Consider the following 24,082-nt stretch of genomic DNA (forward strand, 5'->3'; position numbering starts at 1 on the left):
ATTACTTGCGCCTTCTAAATGTCGGAATAAAGCAACACAAAGAAAAAATGATGTGCTTAATTGGGGAGCCAAACAGCGGTAAAACGAGCCCGTTTACGCCAATCACTAGGATAATTCTTGCCAGGTATTTGCGATTTCTTTTTGTATCTTGTTTTGTTTTTGTTTCAAGTGATTTATCAGTTAGAAATTATATGACAAATTGAAAAGTGATTTTGGACTTTTGAGGTGGACGCTTGAGTTATTCCTTATTCCTCCTCTAAAATGAGCATATGAAAAAGTAGAGTGTTCTCACAACGAGAGTGCGTGAAGTTTATTGAAATTGCTTGTATTTTTCCGTTGACAGGTATATCGCAATGATAACCAAACATAAAGTCTTCAACAAGAGTCTCGTTGACGAAAACACCCAAGTAATCTTTATGGATGAAGCACATGTGAAGCTTTTGAATTGAAATGGCTGCATGGAAAGTTTTGACCCAAGGGGGACTTACAGCACATAATCGGAAATACAAAAACTCTCGTCCACAAGAAATTCGGTGTCCCATGTTTATCACCTGTCAAACAGAAATGGGTTTTGGTGAACACAATGCGGCCATGGATGATTGCCTACGCAAATTCTATTTTAAGAGTCTGAACACTCCACCAGTCTCAGCAGTACAGCAGTCATTGCGAGAGAGGGCGCTTGGGCAATCAGTGGCACGCACTCCAGATGATGAGCAGAAGCAGAACTACATGCCCTGGCTGATGCACAAATTCACCCCAGCAAAGACTGTGACAGTAAGAAGAAGATGAGTGGGGGTGACGATAAATAATAATAACAATATCCTTTGCTTGATTACATGTCTAATAAGCTATATACTGAAACGTACACTTTGTATGATTGGTATGGAAGGGTCATCATTCCACTTATTTTGTGATGTTGGACTCTCTTTTGGGCTTCCAACTCCAGCTTGTGGATCATTGCTGATGCATGAAGGACTTTCCAGGAATGTTCACTGCACACACACAACCAGTATTTTAGCTTTTAAGACAACACTGTAAACTCCCTGACATCATGATATAAACCTGAAGCAGTCACTTGCCACTTTCCACACTGTTCCTCCTTCTGCAGTTAATAGAAAATTCTGTGAAAAATGTTCTGCTTTATGGCCATCAAATTTAACTAACCCTTCAACAACGACTAGAACAGTAGTTTGACCTGGAATCGCTTGATCTGGAGAAAAAAAAAAACAAGACAGGTAGTTTAATTTATGGCAACATTGCTGTGTTGGTTGGATCCCTTTTTAAAGCAAGGAGAACTTCATAAAAGTTTCATAAATAACCCTAGCTCATTAAACAGCCCCAAAAGAAGAAAGTGTTCACAGTTAAGATAAGTAACTTAAACTAGTAAACCAATTTTTCGAATTTGCTAGGCTGGTGAATTTCTTCAACACTAGTGGTCACACTTTACAAACCAGGCTGTGTAAAGCAAAAAGTCATGTACATCAGTGCAAAGCATTATTAGGTCACCAAGTGTTGGCAGGTAAAAAATGGATGGATGCCATGCTAGTCCATCGCAGGGTTACCCCCAGCATTAAATTCGCCTGTACCCATTTATACACCTGGGTGGAGAGAGGCACCGTGAGAGTAAAGCGTCTTGCCCAAGAACACAACACGATGTCCCCGGCCAGGACCCGAACCCAGACCACTCGATCCACAGTCGAGCGCACTGACCATGAGGCCACCGCGCCTCCCACAAGTGTAGGCAGGGAGAATACAAAATTTGACCGTAGAAAGGTGTTGTTGTTGTTGTGGAGCTGGGTTGTGTGTGTTGCATTGCAGGCATGAGAGCTCTCCTCTGGCATTACCCATTTCCCGGAACAGATGGCACATGATAAAAGGGAGCTGAGTCTGGTTGAATTTGATTAGGGGAGCTAACTAGAATACCAATTATGAGATTTGTGCAGGTACAGAATGAGGTTAACTTAGCTGCTTAGCACAAAATTTGTTTTCACCTTATTTTAGTGTTCCATTTTTATTTTTTATTTTTCTTCTTATTGTTGTTATGTCTGTCATTGTATTATTCTTCTTGAGCTAATAAAAGAAACCAATTATGGGATTTGTGCAAGTAGAGAATTAGGTTAACTAGCTCCTCAGCACAAACATTTCTTTTAACCTTATTCTAGTGTTCCATTTTTATTTTTGGGTTTTGTCCTCTTATGTTGTTATGTCTGCATTGTATTATTCTTCTTGACCTAATAAAGAGTATTGTTATTATTATTGTTATCATTATTGGGGTGGTTCTCTGCTCTGACCTGGAACATGTTTTCAGAGTAAAATTAATGTACTGGTACATGTACCGTATGTGGTTTGCTGTAGCTTGTGCAAGGCCAGACATGCCATTAGCCCTTATTGGAGTTATCATCGGTTTTGCCGCATAAACCTGGCTAAAGGGTCATTTTGTATCAAATTGACCCTTAATCCTCTTTTGCATGTAGTTTTTAACAAAAGAAAATGTGCCTGCAGGCTCAACTCCAATAAGGTCTATTCAAACCAAGGGTGAAAAACCTAGGTATACTGTAGTTTAGTCTGTATACAACTCTGGTAAATTTTTCCCTTCCTTGAAAGAAGTAGCTTTATCAAAGCAATGTCATTCTAGCATGTTCTGATCAAGGGACAGGACAAAATGCAGAGGTAAACAACAGATGCCGTCCTCTAAATCTTCAGACATGATTTACGTGTACCGGTAGTTAAATTTTACTCCATGTCATACCGGTATTCAAGGTTTGTGGGGCTGCAGACATACGGAAAGGACACATTTAGCACAGGATAACCTCGAGGAGGCAACATTTCCCTTTGTGGTAAATGTAATATTATTACATGAAGAAAACTGATTTCTTCATTAGAAATATGTTAAAAGAAGAAAACAAAGAAAAGAGAGAGTGATTAAAAGCCATACCCATAGGACTAACTACTGTAGGCAAGCTGCTAAAATCCCCAAATTTCAAGTACTGTTTAATAAACAAGCAAGAGATGAAGCCGAACGGTTTTAGACCTGATAAAACGGGACATGCAAGTTTATCGAACGGCTTCAAAACCATTCCACAAAAAATGGCCGTTTTATACTAGAGAAGCATAATCCGTCCAGATGAATTATGCGTCTCTCATGTTATCCGTCTAGTGTAAAGACGAGACGAACTATATGAGACGCATAATTCGTCTTGGATGAACTTGGGCAAACATTTTTTCTGCGTCTGTTAAATTCGTCTAGTATAAGGACGGGCACTAGACGCATAATGCGTCTGGACGAACTTTCCAGTTTAGTGCGTCTTCGAAGACGCACTAAAATAGATTCTTCGTCCAGATGCATAATGTGTCTTGTGGCCGTCTTTATACTAGACGAATTTAACAGACGCAGAAAAAATGTTTGCCCAAGTTCGTCCCAGACGAATTATGCGTCGCTAGTATAAAAACGGCCAATGTGTCCCTCTGGAGTCTCGACAATGGAGCAAAATGTGAGCTGAAGATATTAGTATACAAGAAAAACAAGCCAGGCCTCATTACCAATTACCGGTACTACTGTATTCTTTATAAATTATAAAGAATTCTAATGAGGAGTGTTTTATCAGGGTAAAAGCTCATGCACGTGGCATTTTAGGCTGTTCGGCTCATAAGAAATTAATAAGTTTTTGAAGTACTGTGACAGGGTTACTCATTGAGGGGTTAACTTTTTTTAAAATCAATACTCACACCTAAATATACTGGTACTCCTGGGATCTGTGACCAAATATTATGGACGTTTAGATCGTACTTTGAGGACGACTGCGAGTTTTCCATACTGAGCATCTACGGGGGTACATATTCCAGCACTCCGCAAAGTCCCTTCAAGACTTATGGCTTGGTGGCCTCAAATACCACTAGCCTTTCTAGAGACATCACCACCAAGCTGGCAACTTCTGCTGGAGAGAACAGGACATCCACAACACCGGGGACTTCATCCCCTACTCTTCTCAAATAGTGTGTGGGTTCTTTAACGTCCCACAGGGAACTTATGAACAGAAGATATTTGTGAGACAGGGCCCACGGTTTATAGTCCTTATCCGAGAAGACTTGAAGCATTTGCAGATCAAATTACAAAGGCAGCACTTTCTCCTCAGTTATTTTAAGATCCTGAGTGTTGATCTGGCCAGAGTTCAAGCCTGTGACCTCCCATGTAACAGCCCAATGCTCAACCAACTGAGCCACTGGTGCACGGTGGCTCAGTCAGCATGCGCATTAGGTTTGGAGGTTGACATTTTTCAAAGTGCATATGCTCAGAATGGAAAATTCGTACTTGTAGTCGTCCTCCGATCTAAAGGTCCCAATTGTCACAGTTTCCTTTCTCTTGGCTCTGTGTCTGATACCAAGGAATTTCCCTTCGACGCCCAGTTCCAATGTGTGTTGCATAAAATGTAAGGAAATGTTGCATGACGTTTTGGTGGATGTTTTCTGATGTTATCCATACACAAAAGCAAAATCCTTGGTATCAAAAGCAGAACTGTAAGGATAGACACAAGGAGAGAAATTTGTTTTAGTGTGTGTGTGTGTAAAGGTCAAACTCTAAACACAGACTTCAAAAATGCTTAGCCTTTTGGGACTTCTAGTGATTGTGTTGACTACCCTCATTTAAAATAGACAAGTTCACGCTCTTGAGTGCATCATGGGTAATCAGGGCAAGATTGAGAGAAATTCAAAGGTTTGTAAGGAAGTTCAAAATGATGAAAAGAATTCATGATACACAATTTTGGGTTTTTTATTTTCCAAAACAGAAGATAGACATTCAAAGGTGCGGCTGAATAAATTTGGAGAGAATGGCTATTGTAGAAATTATTAAAAAAAAAAAAAAAGAGTTTCTGCCATACATTACAGAGAATGTATGGAGACAAAAAAAGCAATATTTAGGAATTCCAAAGAACGGATACCAAGTCTAGTTCATCTCAGTTGTGAACATGAACTTATTTGTTTGGTTTGTGAAGGCAAAAGTCTATAAAGTAGAGTCATGTACAGTATATTTTGCTTTGAATTTCCTGCCATGTTGCCCTGATTACCCATGATGCAATCAAGAGCGTGAACTGGCCTATTTATGCTCCTGATGTGGATAAATGGAATTTAGGCAAGGTTAGGATTGAGACAATGCCAGCCAGCAGTTACTCTTCTTTACTGGCTTGGGGGTAACCCTGATTTTTTGCTTGCTCTTCTCCTAAAGCTGGTGAGTATCAGGTCGCTAAGTATTCCACACTAATTTTTTTTTAGTGTTCCAGTGCCCTTGGGTGGTGGTAGATTTTACTCTGTCTAAATTATGCCTGACGATTTTACTCGTCAATGTTGTTTGGTAGCTGGCAAGAAAACCTGATTCACTCTCGAATTCTGTGGATGTACTCTTAGGTTTATCACTGCTAACCGCAAGAAAAAGAAAAGGACACATGATACCTGACACGGGCTGGCAGTCCAAAGTGTGAAGCGTATGTTCTGTAGCAGGAAGACTGTTGAAGAACTCAGTGACAACTTCGGAGCCACCTTTCACGACATTACCATTCCACACAATTGTCGTGTCGGAGGAATACAGTTTTGACATAAGCTTCAAACAAAAAAAGGACAGAATAAGGTCCTCATAAAACCCCAACGAACTGCGCAACAGAAAACGAATGTCAACTCACGTGGCGGCGTTTATCAAACGTTTCATAGTAAACGTTACTAAATTCCTCGCCCGCTTGCGTTGCTTGTTCCGCTGCGTTTCTCAATCCCTATTTAAGAAAGTGAAAGTACGTTTAAACAAATGGGAATCACGAAATAACATCAAAAACATGAAAGAAATACTGCTAGCTCTCACATCGCCTTTGGCAGCCATTATCCCTTATCGTCACAATGTAATGTACCATATATGAACGTTGAGGTACAGCCGCTGTTCGCTAGAATGACGGCTCTAGAGGCGAGGCCGCTAAGAACAACAAACCGAAGAATTGGAACTCTATGGAATGGGATGATTTATAGTCTTTCTAGTTCACATTATTTCGTGAAATTGCTCCTTCAAAGGATATCATGTGGAGGGAATTTCTATTTGGACTGCATCTATTCGCGAATATGGTTTTTACAAATCAAGATACCTGTCCAAATTTCATTTATGGAAGGAGTTTGATGAATTCTCACTTTCGCAATTTGAACGATGGTAAAAAAGATTGTGGGTGCTCTACATTAAAGCGTAACAATTCTATGAAGGAGAAAGAAAAAATTGAAGACAGAGAAAATAAGGAAGATGAGATGGAGTTGAAATCAGCTGATTTTAAAAGGACAAACTCCATGGTTTTAATCAGGGGTGGGAAATTTATCATGGGTACTGACAAACCATTTCTGCCAATGGATGGTGAAGGACCCGCTAGAGAAGTGAGAGTAAACTCATTTTATATGGATATTTATGAAGTCAGCAATGCGGAGTTCAAACTATTTGTGAACAGCACCGGTCATGTGACAGAGGTTTGGAAAATAAGGTTGCTTGTCATGTGATTGGTAGTGAAATAATTATATCAGTTAATTATATCTTTAACTTTAAATTGCCTGGAAAATACAATACAATACAATACATACTTAATTGACCGCTCCCCTTAGGGGCTTTTCAGGGCCAATGAAACACGACGAAACGACAGAACAGAACAACAACAACAGCTGTTAAGAATCCCAACTGGCTGGAGGCAAACCAGTTGCCTATTTGCAAGTGCAGCTGGGAAGTTGAACCAGGGACTACCAGGATCAAATTCAACGAGTGGTCAGAGCGGGTCTTGAACCCGGGATCTCCGGATCTCAACGCAAGCGCCCTAACCACTGGAAAATCACAGATGATTGGGAGATTTGACATTTTTCCAAACAATTCAGATTTTTCTGGTAGTTGTTTAAAGAAAAAAAACCAAAACAGCAATAGACTAGCAACCTTTGTGGCATGATTATGGTGCTGAAGCAAGAATCCCCCTACTGGAAGGGGTTCCTCTCCACTAACCACTAACTGAAATAATAATCTCTACTAAAGCGGGTAAGGTGGGGGGGGGGGGGGGGGAAAATGTATTATGTGTGGATGGTGAGTTGAGAGAAAATCCTAGCCAAAAATGAGTCTCTAAAATGAGGAAGAGAAATTTACAAAGCGAACTCTCAACCTCACAGTGGAGTTAGCAAAACAAAACAAACTCTGTGTGAAAATAAAAACTTTAATTTCAGAAACAGCCAGATAGTACATGTACAAGAAACTAAATCAAGTACCGGTAAGAGGGATAAACAAATATTTGAACATGAAAATTATTCATTCTTAAAAAACAGGAAAGGGCAGCTCTAAAACCCAAAGAAATCCCATGCAAAATGAAACACAGGTGTATTAAATGAGGCAAATCTAAACAACCCAAAGGTAAAGAAAAGCTGACTGCAACACCATTAGGCTCGTAATTGGCTGCGAATCTTCAGGGGTAGAGTACAACCAAGCAAGGGGGTTTCTAGTCCAGTGCTGTACCTCTACCCGACCCTTTCGTGCCGAGTCAAGAAAGGAAAAAGAAAAGAATAAACGGAAAACCAGGAGAAAAAACAACACCAAAACCATGGGCAGACTGACGCGACCAAAACTGCAGAGCCAATCAAGCAAAAATGGGAATAACACTTAATACCAAAAACACACTTACCAGGTGTATAATATGATTACTGAAGCAAAATTATAGTTTAAAATAAAGAAAAATGGATACCTGGTTACTTACATGAAAGAAAAAGCTGGCAAAAATTTTCCCTTCTCTCCAAACACTTGCAAGGTCTCCAATAAACGTCAGCTGTGCTTACGGCAAAAGAATTCAACTCCACTGTGAGGTTGAGAGTTTGCTTTGTTAACTTCTCTTCCTCAGTGGCTCCTCAGTGGCTCCTCAGTGGCTATGATTTTCCCCAACTCACCATCCACACACACAATATTCTCCCCCCACTTACCCACTTTTCTAGAGATTATTATTATTTCAGTTAGTGGAGAGGAACCCCTTCCTGTAGGGGGATTCTTGCTTCAGCATCATAATCATGCCACAAAGGTTACTACATGTAGTCTACTGCTGTTTTTGTTTTTTTTCTTTAAACAACTATCGGGAAAATCTCAGGTATCTATTAGGGCTGATTTACACGGTACGATTTTGTTGCTTGAGACAGGGCTATGACAATTGACTTACGATTGGCATGGTACATCATAAAAATGTCGTAGCATTTTAAAACATGCTTTAATACGCCGTGACAATCATAAGTCATGTTGTAGGCCTGTTGTAAGCTTGTTGCAATTAATTTTTGTGACAAAAAATCGTACCATGTAAATTGGTCCTCACAGACTTTTCCTAGAGGAAGAAAGGATGCCCAATTTTCAGGTTTACATGTCCAGTAACAGGGAATTAAAACATTTTTTTACTGTGTTTTCCTGTCAACAGTACAAATAAATTTTTGTGTTTCTTGTAGCCTGTTCCAGGCTCTCGACTGGGACAAGGAATAATGTGAGCAGGAAAAGAAAATGTGCGAGTTCTGAATGGAGGGTATAAAGAAAAAAAGAAAAACTGTAATGGCGATTTTTTCATATGACAGGACTGCCAATCATGGCTGAAATCTTCCCCCATCTAAAAATAGAAACATTCCTGATTTTCCTAATTTGTCCATTACCGGTAGCACAATATTGCATTTGTAAGTATGCAAAATGTGTACAGTTTGAGAAACAGTGAGTTCCCAGCTCAATTTAGGTTTACTCCTTCATCTGTAACAAGGTTAACCAGAGTTTAGTGAGAGATGGTCGGAGGAAGGGAGGTGAAAACTTGGATGCAAATTGATAGCTAGCGTTTTACAGTGTAAGGCACTTCACTGAGTTCAACGTGAAGGGTTATTCATGTAGCTTGGAGCTGGTACAACTGAATTAAAACAAACTCCTGATGCACCTTTTGAAAGCTGTTTCAGGTTTGTCTATAGTGTCATATTTTCTTCTGGCTTCATTTTTAAGTCATGTTAGTCCAAGAAACAGGTGGTATGGGAGCAAAATTGGCACTGTATTTAGAGAATTGCTTGTCTCAGTTCCCAGACTCGATGGACACACGCCCTTATTAATTTCATTGTTATCATGACTCTTAGCTAGCAGAGTACAAAGCTCAATATTTTTATTTCTCATCAGTGCAGTTTTAAGAAATTAATTTTATCATCTTCACATTAACAATTATGGTCCTACACAGTTATAACACTCTTGGTTTTTTTTTGTCATTATTATCTGATTTTGTGTTACAGGCTGAAAAGTTTGGTGACTCCTTTGTGCTTGAAGGAAAGATTAGTGAAGAAATAAAGAAAGATATTCACCAAGCAGTGAGTTGTTATCAGGCAGATGATATCTTGCATATGTCCATAATAGTGTAAATGTTCAGCTGTTGAGAGATGCGGCATGTGTGCAGGCAAGAAATGTAAAGGATGAATATTTATTATTTATTTACGGATTGAGTATGAATACATACATAGTGGAGTAACAATAGACATAGGTCCCGTGCGAGGTTAACCACCATGATACACCACAGAAGACAGACCACAACACCGGAAACTACATGCCCTACTCTTTACGACAAGTGTGCGGGTTCTTTTACATCCCACAGGATTGTGAACATTGAAGGGTTGTGAGACGGGACCTTCGGCTTATTGTCCTTATCCGAGAAGACTAGAGAGTCTAACCATTTGCAGATGTAATTACAAAGACAGCACTTTCTCCTCAGTTATTTAAAGACACTGAGTGTTGGTCCGGCCGGAGTTGAACTCACGACCTCCAGCGTAACAGCCCGGTGTTACTTAGCAAGTGAGGGACTTTTTTTCTATGTCACGTCAGGTTGCTGCAGCCCCATGGTGGCTTCCAGTTAAAGGTGCTAATTGGCGAAATCCAGAAGGACCTGATTCTCACATAAGAAGAAGGTAAAAAGATATATTTTTTGGTGAGGATTAATTTGTGTGAGCTGTAGACTCCTGGTGTTCTACACAGATTTCCAAGGTTTATTTAGACAAACCAACACAGTTTCTTAATGGAAAAACTAAGAAAACCTGCAAATGCTCTGCTTAAACCAAAGAGAACTCATTAAATTGTAGTGAACAAAATGAGAGAATCGCAACCTTGTTCCCCAGTTTGGATGACTGAATCTGTCATTCAATGAAACAAACTTTGATTGGCTACAAAATCAACAACAAAGCTTGCAGATCTCTGCGTGACACGTGACAGAGCTATGTGTTACCGGTACCTTTTATCTGCTAGGCCTTTGTTACAAGCTGGCCATGCATTACACTGTACCTTGCCATGACAGTGACAGTGACTTAACAACAGGGCATTGTGGCCTGTAACAGACAAGATCATAACAGTACTAAAATTAATTATCTTCTTTGTTGAATTAAGGTGATGAAATATTGCATAGCAAGCCTTGTTAGTTTTTGCTAATTTAAAAATAAAATGTCTCAGACAAATGCATATTCTGATCTCAGAATGGATCATCCAGCTATTCACATCTCATGGAATGATGCAGTTGCATTTTGTAGCTGGGCGGGTAAGAGGCTCCCAACAGAAGCCGAATGGGAATATGCCTGTAGAGCAGGACTGCAAAACAAGTGAGAAAAATGAAAATTAATGTTAATTGACCCTTGACCTAGCTATTCTTATTTTCCTTTAACCATTGATGTGATGCCTAGAAACCAAGCCTTTCGGGTTTAAGGTGGCTGCATGGAACCAGTTTCACCACTACCACTTATAAGAAACCTTCTTATTAGAAGGGTTATAACTACGATAGTGTATCATGTAACAGCAATGTTATGTTACTGTACGAAACACCAATACCGGGTAATTATTGCTTCACAAAATGCACCCACTATTGTGATGCAATATGTTACCTTGACAACATGAAAGCTCTCCAAAACACCCAAAAGTGCTTTATTATTATATTAAATTTTGACTTTACTTACTATGTCTCAAAAATGAACTCGGTGACTCCCATTTTTTATTGTAGAAATTAGTAATTAGCAATTCATGGGAGCTGATTCAGAGAGCTACCTTCTCTGAATTGGCTTTCAGGGCTAGCATTAGACTGTGCTAGCATGAAGGTGGGCTTTGGGCTAGTCTTTCTAAACAACAATAAGAATAATAATTAACCCTTTCATCCCTAAAGCATCCACCACTGATGAGTAATTACTGAGTAAATGTTGTAAACTCTCAAGTTCAAATTCAAATCATTTTGACTACTGTCAATCATAGTTGCTTTTTATGACATACAATACATGTAAGAGGTCACATACAACAATATGGTGGACTCCCATCCACTTTGTCAGTTTCGGTTTCAGGCTGCCTGTGCAAACATTATTGGCGACAGTAAACTTAAAATTATTGATTTATCACCAGAAAGTATTCCTGGGGCAACAAGCTGAAAAAAGATGGCCGCTACATGGCAAATACATGGCAAGGAACATTTCCCACTCACGATTCAGCACAGGATGGGTATGCTGGCACAGCACCAGTCACTGCATTCTCAGCCAACAGTTACGGCCTTCATAACATGTTAGGGAATGTGTGGGAATGGACACAGGACTGGTGGACAATCAGGCATTCAGTTCACTATCAAGAAAATCCGGTGAGAGTCGTGGATATCTTGTTTCCTTGGAAATATTACGGTCACGTACTATTTTGTAATGTTTTTCTTCTATTATAAGGCCACCATTATGTTACTTTATAGCTAATTTGGAATATAGTATATGTCAATGTGCAGTTAGAAAACAGTCCTAAAATATACGCGCGCTGATTGGTTAAAAATCGTGTTTTTATAACTCGATGGAGACAGATCTAGCACGAGCTGTTAACGTAGTGATGGCGCAAGCAAAGAGAATTTACATTTTGATATCATAATTAGAGTTAACAAGTTGTTTTACTTTTTCTCGTCGAGTTGTTTTCTAAAAGAAATAGAAAACATGTACTCCGTGTTTCTATCGAGTTATAGAAACACTCGTGAAAGTTTGGGAGAACTCGAAAAAGCTGTGGAAAAACTTCTCGTTTTCCCAAACTTTCACTCGTGTTTCTATAACTCGATAGAAACACGGTACATGTTTTCTATTTCTTAACTGCTGATGAACTGGATGAGCATCTGGTCACCAAGTGAAAGGTTGAACTAACTCCAAGAGTGTTAAAACTGAGGATAAATTGTTGCCGTATGGATGACATACTCACGGTATGCAAATGATACAGTCGTCATCCCTTTCAACACTGAACGGGCCCCCATGGACGGGTCAAATCATCTGACGTTAGAGTAAAATCTATACGTGTCACTCTTAGAGGCAGAGGGTTTAAGGACGGTATAATCTGCATACCCAGCGGGAGGCTGGCGCAGTGGTGAGGTCACTCGCTATCCTCCAGTGTGGCCCGGGATCGATTCCCGGATTCGACGCCATGTGTGGGTTGAGTTTGTTAGTTCTCTACTCTGCTCTGAGAGGTTTTTCTCCAGGTAATCCGGTTTTCCCCTCTCCTCTGAAACCAACATTTGAGTGATTTAACTGATTAGAGTGTAATGTGAAGTGCTAGTTTTCTACCCGATATGAACCATGTGAGCGTTAGCCCTACTAATGGAAATGGGCCCACACAAGGACAGAGAAAAACTCTGACCAGGGTGGGAATCGAACCCACGACCTTCGGGTTAAATCACCGGTGCTCTACAACTGAGCTACAAGGTCAGACGGGAGCAGGCCGTGGGAACTGAAGATGTTAAAGTCACAGCAATGAACCTGTACAAGTACAAGGAAGTATTACGTTTTTTGCAAACGTTGACCGTATAGCACTTATATTGCAACAGACTTAACTGATTAGAGTGTAATGTTAAGTGCTAGTTTTCTACCCGATATGAACCATGTGAGCGTTAGCCCTACTAACGGAAATGGGCCCACAAAAGGACAGAGAAAAACTCTGACCAGGGTGGCCGATTGAACCCACGACCTTCGGGTTATATCACCGCTCGCTACAAGCTCAGACGGGAGCAGGCCGTGGGAACTGAAGATGTTAAAGTCATGTACAAGTACAAGGAAGGATTACGTTTTTGCAAACGTTTGCAAACGTTTGTCAAAACGTATATTGTTCGAGGTGAACAAGACGGAATAGTCGCGAAATACTTCCGATAGCGCTAAGTTAGAGAGCAACGAAATATCTCTGCTAGTAGGGTATAGCTGTATCCTCCCAGAACTGGGCCCGGGGTTACAGCGGATTTGGAACCCCCTGAAAAATAAGCGTTCTTTTGATTAAGGTAATAAAATCCCTTTGCATGTTGCTTTTTGAGTTATAAACGCAATGATTACTGTGCTCACTCTTACGAGGGACACTTTACATACTTTTAGTGGAAGTGAAGTTTATTGGTCAAAATTACATGTAAACTGTTCATTCTTTTGGGTCATAGCAATTGTTCTATTTATGAAACCGCGGAATTAATTTCCCATCTCTTTCTCACCTCAAAGGAAGTCTGTTAGAATAAATATCAAGAACGGTTCTTTTAAAGCGCCGACCAATTAAAATACCAATTGAAAGAAAAAGAACTAAAAAAAAATGCTTTTAAAGACAAGCGATAAAATTTGCATCTACTTTACGAAATGCCGAAGAGCGTGCTTTAAACAACTTTGACTGAAACTCAAGTATAACTTCGCATTTTCTCCTTATTGAAAATTAATACGAGAATTCATGACTAGACAAGTTTGGTTTTAAGAAAGGAAAACATTTTCTGAAGTCATGTAGTTAACTTCTAAGAAAGCGTCTTGCAACCAAGAGGTGTTACTTCAAAAAGTGGCACTTCCTTTGTGGAAGCGCCGCCCATTCAAACTATCAAATGGAAGACCGCTATTGGTGGTAACAAATGGAAGAAGTCGAAAAAAAAGCAATACTTTACGGTCTCAGCGCGTGCTTTCAACAACTTTAACTGAAGCTTAAGTCTGACTTTGCTTTTTTTTTTTTTAAATTAAAAAGATAACTTGACAATATATTCCAAGTGTTCTATTCCGATTTCCAAGTGCGTTATTCAAGTTCCTGTCAGAAAAGAGTTAAAATTCGCATCCACACACTTAACGAAATGCCGCCGCGAATGCGTTAAAGGGGCACTATCATGAGCTGCGCATGCTCGAGTTTGTTTGCTTTCGAGTCCACGGAAAATTCCAGCCGCCATCATGGATTCACGCGTGAGTCACGTATATTCGCCGGAGTTTCTCCTTTGTCCACCATGGCCCTCTCCAGTGGACACCATTTTGAATTTGTTCGATTCAACTTGAAAAAAGTTAACGTAACACTTTTCAAGTTTTCACAAGACGCTAGCGCATGCGCTTCTCGTGACAGTTTCCCTTTAAACAACAAATTAACTGATCTAAGTATTTTCCTCAAGTTTCCCCCATCCAAAATCTAACTTTGTCTTGATAGAGCGGTTTTCAATTGAGTGTCGAAAGTAATTAGCGAATTGCTTTGGTTTTGGATTACTTCACTCAGTGATTGATTAAAAGTTCTCTGGCCACTTTTTCAACCAATCAGAAGTGAAACCAAAACCGATCGTCCGCATTTTGCCGCGCTTTGTGTCGGCTACGTGTAGTTACTTCGAGGTTTGATTGGTTTACCTGATTGTCTTTGTCATTTTTGATTGGCCAAAGTGATTACTTTGGTTTTGGTTTTACGACACTCGATTGAAACTCGCTCTAAGCAGTTAAATAAATAAGCTGTAACGTGGGGGCTCCAATTGTACCGAGGTCCCAAATACAGCTGGGTTCAGATTCGCTAGGACACGGGCAGAGATATCACAGGAGAGCTTGATAGAGCTCCTCGGGTCCTTTTGCCTGAATAAATTTGTGGTCTTTCTTTTTTCAGAAGGGCCCACCGTCTGGACGGGATAAAGTGAAAAAAGGAGGATCGTATATGTGCCATAAAGTGAGTATAATGTAACAAATTTGCATTGCATGCGAGGAGAAATGAATTTTGATTTAATTCTACATTTGATTTGGCTATTTACTAGCTTGTCGACAAAGGCAGACTTTGATATCCACCCGGGGGGAAGGGGCTCCCATATGGAACAGACGGGGATGCTCGTCGGAAATATTGAATTTCACCCCTAATGGGGACCATCTGGGCGTGGCTCAAGCTTTTTGTGACCCCTAAAGGAGACTAATCTGGGCGTGGCTTAAGGACATTTTGACCCCTAAAAACAAGTTAAAAAGAAAATTTGATTTCTGTTTCTTTTCGCCTAATTCTGTGTTTCTTCGCGGAACCATAAACGAGACCTTGGCGGCTTAAAATATTGGCGCTTTGCCCGGAACACCCTAAGCGAGACCAAAATCCAAAATTTACACCCCTAAGCGAGACGACGAGCATCCCCGTCTGTTTCATATGGGAGGCCCCCCCTTCCTCCCCGGGATATCCATTCAGGTCTCCCCCAGTTCCTCTGCGGAACTGCACGCAACGATTGTTTTTCTGAATTATTTTTTACTCTTTTTTTAGCTTAGATTTTTTTCTCTTTGCAGTCATATTGCTACAGATACCGCTGCGCTGCTAGAAGTCAAAATTCCGCAGATACTACTGCTTCTAATCTTGGTTTTCGCTGTGTTAGTGACGAGCCACCAAAGGGAGTCAAGCTTGTCAAATAACTATGCTTTGTCATCTTTTCACGCCGTTTATCTTTCGGTTGCCGAACTACTTGCTGCTTTGATTAAGCCGAAACGTATGATAATTGATTTTTTTATGTTTCCGATGTAATTGATGCAGCTTTCCATCTAGCCTGCAAAGCAGGCGTATTTCTGTTTTGGTAAGAACTAATGGCCGACATCTTGGATATAGCAAGACTAACAGAAGCCTGACGCCAGTGAAAAAAATGAGAGGGGGACAGTTCTCAATCCTCTACCGGCTGTGTACTTTCAAAATGGCGGCCCATTACGAACTTTAGACCTTGAACAAGCGTCCGCCTGCCAAAAAACGCCTGCTCTGCGGGCTGCTTTCCATCGTGAACAGGTCCTTATTTCATTTTTGACCAAATTGTGCGACCACAACAGCTGTTGTAGGTCCTAAAGCAATGAGAAGGAGCGTAAATTCGGAGAATTATAATGCTCTCTTTCCTAGGCCTTATCAAAAGTCACCTCAATCAGTCATCGCATTTTTCGCGTTTTATTATTACTTTTAAGTCGGCCTTGTAGGTGAGGATTCGTTTCAAGGTCGAACTTGCCGTAGGACACTTAGAAAGGTGACGATGATTTTGGCGAAAGGGAGGGGAGACGCAGAAATAAATTTGACACAGACAATGAACTTTTGACGCTGTCTTTATTTCATTAACAATTCACCTCAAAGAATGTTAAATAAATGTGAAGTTTTCGAGATATCCCTCTGGTAATCAAAGTTTGTTGTGCATCTTAGTAAGTCCAACTCTTTGACGTCATGCTTGTTTGAAGTCTTTAAAACAACTCATGACCGCTTCCAGATCTCCGGCAGCATCCACAGCACAGCGCTCCACCGACAAGAGCCAACCGCGGTACTGCATGAAAAAAATACCCAACTATCGTTATTTCTAAGGGACGGACTATTAAAAGTAACCAGAGGTTATAGTAGATATTGTTGTTCTTTGGCCATTTAAATTTGATCAAAAAACAACACAAGCAGCGGCGACAAACATAGTAAAACGCGTGTTTAATATCTTGACGTTTAGAAATGTTACAACATTCATCTTCAGAAGCAATATTCCGGTAGGAAATACGACACTATATAAAGAGAAAATCTAATTGGTCAGCAGTGACATATAGAAACTGTAAAAGGGGATTGGAAGACCGAAAGAAAGATTGTTTTCGGGCTCTCACAAATGCAAGCGGGGTCAAGACTTCCGCGATTGCTGAGCATACCATCAGGACGGGTCATAACATCAAATGGGATCACTTTCAACTTTTATCTAAAGGTTCTGATCTACTTTGTAAAATTAATGAAACAATATTGATTCAGGAACTTAAACTGAAGCTCGAAGTGATTGTGTCAACAACGTCCATAAATTGGTTTTACCCAACTCGGCCTACGGCCTCGTCGGCTAAGTATCAGGCGATATTCCGCGCGATTTCGCAGGGTAATTGTTAATAATTATTCAACACATTGTGACAATGTCCAAATATGGTCTTTGTGCGCCCAATATTCGTCCTGCGTACTCAACAGATATCCTGCGATATACGTAATTTTGTGTGTCGCGGAGAAAAATGGTAGTTTTTCCAGCTTTTTTTCCCAATAAACGTAGAAAATTGTGCTTTGTTGAATAATAAAAGCATTATCCTGCTCAATCTTGCGGAATATCGCCTGATTTTCGCCAACTCGGCCTACGGCCTCGTTGGGTGAGTTCGTCGGCTGAGTATCGGGCGATTGTTAACAATTATCCTGCGAAATCGCGCGGAATATCGCCTGATACTCAGCCGACGAGGCCGTAGGTCCAGTTGGCTAAAACCAGGCGATATTCCGCAAGATTGTCGGATTAAGCATGGCATAAAGTCTATCTCGAGAATCCTGCTAAAAGTCTCTCCACGCTCCTTTGGGGGAAAACAATGGAAAGACTCGAAAGGTAACTTAAATGCTTAATATTCTGAAACGCAAAGCCGTAAGCAAAAAACGTTCTTATGGTAAATCTCTTAACGGTAGGTACATAAACCATCGCTTAATGCCAACATTAGCAGTGAAAAATGCCTCCTATTTTATTTATCAAATGTCACTGCTGACCAATTAGATTTTTCTCTTTATATACTTTCTAGTCTTCTACTAGATTTAAATACAGCGTCGTATTTCCTAACGGAATATTGCTTCTCAAGTTAAATATTGTAGCGTTCGAAACGTCAAGCTATTAATATGCGTTTGACTACGTTTGTTACCGCTTTTTGGGTGTTGTTTTTTGATCAGAGGCTATAGGTTATTAAAAATTATCCGTGCAGAAATTTTTTAAAGGCAAAATTGTTTGCAGGTGTTTTTTTTTTTTTTTTTATGGGATGCAACCTTTGCACGATTAGGCACATTCGCTTGCAGGATTTTGTGAAGGCAATTTTCCTTTCAGGGAATTTTTTTTTTTTTTTGGGGGGGGGGGAGGGGGGATCGTCATTCCTGCGCCCCCCGGTTATTTCCTTCCATTTTCGTTTCCCTTCCCTCTGTGAAAAATGTGATCGCAAGTTTTATTAAATAACAAATCATTAATTTTTCGTCCTTTGGCATAACTTATCCCCAGAAACTTTCCTTCCCTTGCTTTTCCGCATGCGGTAATTAAAAAGTGTTTCCCCATCATTACCAAGAATAGTGACCTCTGACGCACAGTCGTGGAAAGGGCTCTTTTCAGTAACCTGTCGAAAGCCACAATTTCTGAAATTTTTAAGAGCTCGCATTGGGCCACGCATCTTTTTGTTCACACATTTCCTGCTCTCGATGATGACCAAAAGGATTTCGATCTCTTGAACAGGAGGAAGTCAAAGCCTGTTTTACATATCGCGGCTTTAGATTCAGAATCGAATAACAAATTGATGTCAGTTTTTCATGCGTCTGTCCTGTTATTGATCATGAATTGGGGGCAAAATTAAGTCAAAACACGAGTAGAAAGCGAGACAAAAATTCGAGAAACTTCAATCTGACGCGAGCAATATCGCATCATTATCGCATAAATTATAAATTTATGTGTCTGTCCGCTTAATGATAATAAAAATTAGCCAATGAACGCGCCAGAAGTTTGTAGTCATTGTAAAAAGATCCATGGTTTTTGACCGCCATCTTGGCTGGGGGGCAAACACGGCTAAATTTACATTAAATGTACGGGATTTTGGCCGACTTTGAACGATATCATTCATTCAACAGAAAATAAGGCCATTAATTAAGGAAGGTATGACGTCCGTAAATTCGAATAATAAATTTTCTCATATTGCTTTCAATTTCGCGACAATTTGCCGTGATGATTTTAGAAGGGTTTGTATGGAATCTTAAAAATTCGTTTATGGTCGTTGTAGCCTGAATCTGTTCTTTATCGTAAATACTTTTGTTCTTGGGCCATCGTAGTTTGATTAAAAATAAGACACAAACAGCAGTGATAAACATATTGAACTTGTTCATTTTGATTATGACTTGACGTTTCGTATGTGCTCTACATACATTTTCAAAAGTAACCGTTGGAATTTAAAACAGCTCTTTATATATATAACAAAGCGGAAGTGAAAAGCTGATGCTTTATTAATCTTTTCTGTTTTTATTATTATTATTATTATATATTTTGCTGTTCTTTATATTTCATGAAAATAATCTCAGTATAAATTTCTTTTAAAAGACACCATCACCGTGGAAATCCGTCTCCTTATAGCGGCGCTACAGCGGGTCAAAGTCGGCCAAAATCCCAAACATTTACTATAAATAATTTAACCGTGTAAGATGGCGCAAAAAACCGTGGAAGGGTCTATTGAGAGCGCCATTTATTATAGGTATTTCTATTGTCAGAGTATACTTTGAGTATCCAAGAGCTATCTTAAAGCCTTGTTGCTGCCGCACTGAGTGAGCCTGAAGCGTACGAACGAAGCAGTTCTCTAATTGGGAGAAGAACACATTTTTCTTCGAAACGCAAGGAATTGTGGTCAAAGGCGCAAGGAAGTGTGGTAATACTTGAATGGAGGAATTAAGATGCACAGTATGATCATCAGAACCTGCTCTGTTTTTGATTTCAAACTGCAGATAGTTCCACTTTCACGCAAGAAAAAAAATATATTCGAAATTGTTTGATGAAGGCCAAGAACTTGGAATGTTGTAGGAAACAAATCTCTTAACCACCTCTCCAATTCTCAGGTCTGTGCGGTACATCGTCTCTGAGTTATTTGTCGAAGCGTTTGACGCAAATCAAAAATATCTAATAGGACGCCTTGTGGTCCACCAATATGGCGGCCGGTAATCAGGGAAAACATCTAAAGTTCACTTTGCGCTTACTTTAAGATTACGGTTTGCTCATGAGATAAAATACATGTGTGATCACATCTCCTAATGTACATAAAAGGCTCAAACAGCTGAGATTCATTGGGATAGACTTTTTTCGCAACCAAATAGCTTTGCATCATGGTGTCACTCACGCAAGGTGACAATTCGGAAATTCAAAATGCTGTATTTTCGGAAACGAAAGGAGTCACGGAACTGGACACTTGGAAAAGATTTATTTCAGGGTCATCTTCAACCTCCTTTAGATAAAAATTCAGAAGACCTTGATGGCGTCACTGTGAAAACCATCTATAGTTTTCTTTTTTTTTTTTTTCTCGAGTGGGGTCTCCCTTCAATTCCACGCACGCCGAACCGTTGTTGAATTGAACGTCTGCTTTCCCCTCGGCAGCATTTGTAACATTTTGGTAAACTAGTATATAGCGCTATATCAATGATGAATTAGTATTAGTTTTGTAAAGTTAACATGACCTACAAACTTGTTTTAACAGATCAGTTCTCTTACCAGTGGCACACATTTGTAGTACAGGTCCTGAAAACACACCGAAACTTCCTTTCTCTGCTTGCATTTTAGGAAGTATGGCTTGCAAATCTGAAATCAAAATTTACCGTCAGGAACCCATGACCCGGAGCCTACAGCTCCCATACTGGGCCTATGTAACGGCATTTTTTACAGACCGATCTATTTTTAGACTATCTTTTCCGGAAAAAACAAAGGCAGTTCCGGTTCGTTGACCCTATGACGTCAGCTTAATTTCTTGTAATTGGTCATCGGGCTCCTGTGGGAGTCTCATTCGCGGGAAATTCAATCTAAAAATAAATCGGTCTGTGAAAACGCCGTTACACGAACACAGTAGAGTTGTAGGATCCGCGTCATGGGTTTCTGAATTTACCCATGAATGACAACTCTTACAAACATAGTTATAAAATGTCTGAGTTTGCGCCAATTGCTGTCGACAATCTCAGTGAAAGTCTCTTATTCTTTATCCGTAGAATATGGTATTTTTTATAGTTGACTTAAGGAGGCTCGAAATACTTTCTCCTTTTTTCAATCAAATAAACATATTCTGTCCTTAGATATATACAGTTAGGGTAATCATATCAAGACGAAATTTGGCGAGGGTATTAAGTACTCATCATAGAGTTCTCACATCACATCCTCCTCCAAAATAACGTCACCATGGCAACGATATAAGGCATTTCTTTGAGCCTTAAAATCAAGATATAATGGCTTTTTTTTAAAAAACGGGACGGTGAAATCTTCCCATTCAGCGTTTCCAAGTAACGCTAGAGATAATCTCTAAAATATTTAAAATTCAACAAAATCTGTAGATCAGTTTTTCAGAAAAATAAGTTTTTTTGAAATGTCACTAATTTTTTTATTTTCACCTACAGAATTCTCTTAAATTTGAAAAACAAACGGTTTAAGTTAATCTAAGCTGACATGCAAAAAATGAAAAAAATTCACCGTCCGGAAGCAAAGATATAAACGAGTAAAGCTGCAAAATCAGGAAAAGTGAGGGGGCTACAAGGTCGGCATTTACGCATGCGTCACCCGCTCATTCGAGTACACGCGCGAGTGAAGCTACAGGCCAACACAAACGGATTTAAGTGACCATTAAACCGTGTGTGTACATTTTTCGTAGTTTTCGTGAATATGAGATGTCTCTTTATATTCTAAATGCGTAGGAATCAGAAGAAAGGTGAGCGAAATTAGCGGTATTTGTTTATTTCTGGTGACCCATTTTTGAATCATGAGCTGACGCTAGCAGCTTTTAGAATTGCGTGTACGGCTTATGCGCGCGCGCTCAGCTGAAAACCCTTTCGAGCCTCCTTAACGTTAACTGGTCTTATGTGAAATGTCATGGCTAAACTTACGAACTGCAAATGAGGATAAATCTTTTCACAAAAACGTGGTATCAAAGGTATTCATAATCTCAATTCCTGCTCCCACAATTGTGAAGTGAATGGTGATAAAACCGCTTAAAAGCCAAAACCAACGTTGTACTAACCTGAGCGGCGGACATTTTGAAAAAATAATCCGGCGCGGCCTTTTTTTCCCCTCCGGTCTCCAGAATGAAGAAGCATAAAACAAGGAAAACCGTTGTAGATTTCATTGCGTGCAGAGTGAGACCTTGAGGTCTGTTTGAGAACTGTGAAACAGAGGAAGCATCAAACATGAATGCAATTATCGAGACGGAAAATTTCCTAAATTTATTAAATAAATTAAGAAATTAAAGGCGGCTCTCACCGACAACTGAGCCTGATGTAAACCATCCAGTTTCGTCAGTGCCAAGAATAGTAGACACCTAACTGCATTTTCAACGGATTGCAGTATAAGATTTCGTAGTGTTTTCCGGCTACTTTATGAAGTATTTTGTAACCCTTCATTTCCGTATTTCTAGGTTTTAACTAAACTTACACTTTTTTCACCTGTAATTCACTTTGAAATATGCTTTGTGACTGGTCATATTAATGAATAAATTTATGGTTTTGAAAGCTTGTTCTCGCAGCTTTTTCAGTTTAGTAGAAAAATTAGCAGACCTTCCACCGAGCAAACACTGCGTTTCTTAAAAAATTCATCACTGCATTTTTCACAATCAAATTTGACACAACATGATTTACAACATCAAAAAAAAATCGACGGTAATTGGAATGCCTCATACACACGCAAATATACTGTATATACGACTTTATCGACGATAGATTTTAAGGACCTTTTTTTTGCATTTCGAGCATTTACTTTTATTTTTTTTTCCGATGCAGGGAAGAGAAAAATTTTGAATCCTTCTATCACATGTAATCTTTTCGTTGCGCGGATTTATTCTTGTTGTGCCCAGTGGGTAAATAATTAGACTCGCGCTCTCCCAAATTTGCCAATTTAATGCAGTTTAATTTGCCAATCAACTGTAGACCAAAGCAGGAAGGCTTTAATTTATTGCCAAAAATTGCCCTTTCATGATATAATAAACTAACATATGGACAAACCGACCCGTGAAGAAAATTCTCCGTGCAGCATATGGGTTGACCAAAATTGAGATGACCCGAATACAAACAAGCTTCTGGCCAGGAGACTTAAAGGAATTAAATTTCAGCAGTACCAAAGGTATATTTTTTCCTAAGCATATTGATACGTGAAAAGCAAAAATGCAGCGCCCCATCGAACCAAAGATTCCAAATGAAAAAAATAAGAAAGAAAACTTACTTGCTCTAATTTTGATGTTGACCGTCTGAAGTCGGCGTAACTGTAAGGTAAACTATCTGCCTTAATGCCAGGTGTTACCGAATTACGCAGACTTTTTGGGTTGCTGCTGAATAGACTCATCAAGTGACGCTATTATCAAAGAGAACGTCACAATCTTGTAACATCCGAAGATATGCTCATTTCTTAAGAGCTTAAAAGCATTGATACATTGATTACCGCAAAACTATTGTTTCATTTCTGCTCTTTCAGTAAGATGCTCCACAATCTTTGAAATTAATTGATATATACAATATGGTGTTCAGTTAATGTTCTTCATGATTTCGTTGCATCAGCAATTCGCTTCTTTATTTCTCGGTCGGAATAGTTTTTCTTTGTTATTTGGATTGCTGTCTCATAGTTCTCTGGCCCACCAAAGGGAAAAGCATCAATAATACTTTCTCACTTTAACGAACAACGTTTGAACCGACTATACTCACCTTACTCGTTTAGAATTTAGTCAGTTAAAAAACGAATAATCCGAGAGAGATTTTCGAAGCAAGAGATCATCGTAGTTAGTGATAAAGCAATTGCATAGAAGCCGAAATATCCGGGGATGAATGAAACAGCAGCTTCTAAAAAAGTGATCGATTTCTCGCCAAAAAAAAATCGTTTCTTATTGTCAGTTTTAATAACTTACTATTTTCTCAACCATAGAATCTGAAAGGTTTTTTCCTAAGTAGATTCAGTTTTTTTTTGTACATTATTGCGCCGTACTTGGGATATAAGACTGATTAGTGGTTTTGGCAATCTATGGATGCCCCTTGCCAATCGGTAACTGCCTAAAAGCCCACCTGGCATCCTCATAGTAGGAGGTGTGGTAAATCACTTGAGCAATGACAAATGACGTTCTACTCGTCAAGTAAAAG

At 39.5% G+C, this 24,082-nt stretch overlaps 3 protein-coding genes across 3 annotated transcripts; 1 reads left to right on the plus strand and 2 right to left on the minus strand.

Annotated features, from left to right (window-relative positions):
• Positions 1 to 288: 288 nt before the first annotated feature.
• On the minus strand, positions 289 to 5,889 carry LOC138015937 (NTF2-related export protein 1-like). Its single transcript, XM_068863062.1, has 4 exons — positions 5,846 to 5,889; positions 5,673 to 5,759; positions 5,446 to 5,593; positions 289 to 1,210 (listed from the first exon to the last, which is right to left on the minus strand). The coding sequence occupies exons 1-4, from the start codon at positions 5,861 to 5,863 to the stop codon at positions 1,050 to 1,052; spliced, it is 414 nt and encodes a 137-aa protein (XP_068719163.1). The 5' UTR covers positions 5,864 to 5,889; the 3' UTR covers positions 289 to 1,049.
• Positions 5,890 to 5,954: 65 nt separating this feature from the next.
• On the plus strand, positions 5,955 to 16,376 carry LOC138015460 (formylglycine-generating enzyme-like). Its single transcript, XM_068862528.1, has 7 exons — positions 5,955 to 6,486; positions 9,277 to 9,351; positions 9,860 to 9,942; positions 10,501 to 10,623; positions 11,408 to 11,636; positions 14,882 to 14,941; positions 15,532 to 16,376. Exons 1-7 carry the CDS (start codon positions 6,055 to 6,057, stop codon positions 15,652 to 15,654), a joined length of 1,125 nt encoding a protein of 374 aa, XP_068718629.1. The 5' UTR covers positions 5,955 to 6,054; the 3' UTR covers positions 15,655 to 16,376.
• Positions 16,303 to 23,319, minus strand: LOC138015461 (uncharacterized). Its single transcript, XM_068862529.1, has 4 exons — positions 23,178 to 23,319; positions 21,985 to 22,125; positions 20,478 to 20,564; positions 16,303 to 16,532 (listed from the first exon to the last, which is right to left on the minus strand). The coding sequence occupies exons 1-4, from the start codon at positions 23,295 to 23,297 to the stop codon at positions 16,434 to 16,436; spliced, it is 447 nt and encodes a 148-aa protein (XP_068718630.1). The 5' UTR covers positions 23,298 to 23,319; the 3' UTR covers positions 16,303 to 16,433.
• Between the last annotated feature and the right edge of the window lie 763 nt (positions 23,320 to 24,082).

This window comes from Montipora capricornis, chromosome 9 (assembly GCF_036669925.1).
Source record: "Montipora capricornis isolate CH-2021 chromosome 9, ASM3666992v2, whole genome shotgun sequence".
Lineage (NCBI taxonomy): Eukaryota > Metazoa > Cnidaria > Anthozoa > Scleractinia > Acroporidae > Montipora > Montipora capricornis.

Bases quoted from the DNA above. Each gene is read 5' to 3' on its own strand.
- LOC138015460 (XM_068862528.1), top strand. From the start codon at position 6,055: ATGTGGAGGGAATTTCTATTTGGACTGCATCTATTCGCGAATATGGTT. The intron at 10,624-11,407 runs GTGAGAAAAATG...ATTTATCACCAG, and splicing joins AGAGCAGGACTGCAAAACAA to AAAGTATTCCTGGGGCAACA. The intron at 14,942-15,531 runs GTGAGTATAATG...TTCTCTTTGCAG, and splicing joins GATCGTATATGTGCCATAAA to TCATATTGCTACAGATACCG.
- LOC138015937 (XM_068863062.1), bottom strand. The intron at 5,594-5,672 runs GTGAGTTGACAT...TTTTGTTTGAAG, and splicing joins CGTTTGATAAACGCCGCCAC to CTTATGTCAAAACTGTATTC. The intron at 1,211-5,445 runs GTATCATGTGTC...TTTTTTCTCCAG, and splicing joins GGACTGCCAGCCCGTGTCAG to ATCAAGCGATTCCAGGTCAA.
- LOC138015461 (XM_068862529.1), bottom strand. From the start codon at position 23,297: ATGAGTCTATTCAGCAGCAACCCAAAAAGTCTGCGTAATTCGGTAACA. The intron at 22,126-23,177 runs GTAAGTTTTCTT...TCTGTTTCACAG, and splicing joins CAACATCAAAATTAGAGCAA to TTCTCAAACAGACCTCAAGG. The intron at 20,565-21,984 runs GTTAGTACAACG...TTTTGATTTCAG, and splicing joins TCAAAATGTCCGCCGCTCAG to ATTTGCAAGCCATACTTCCT.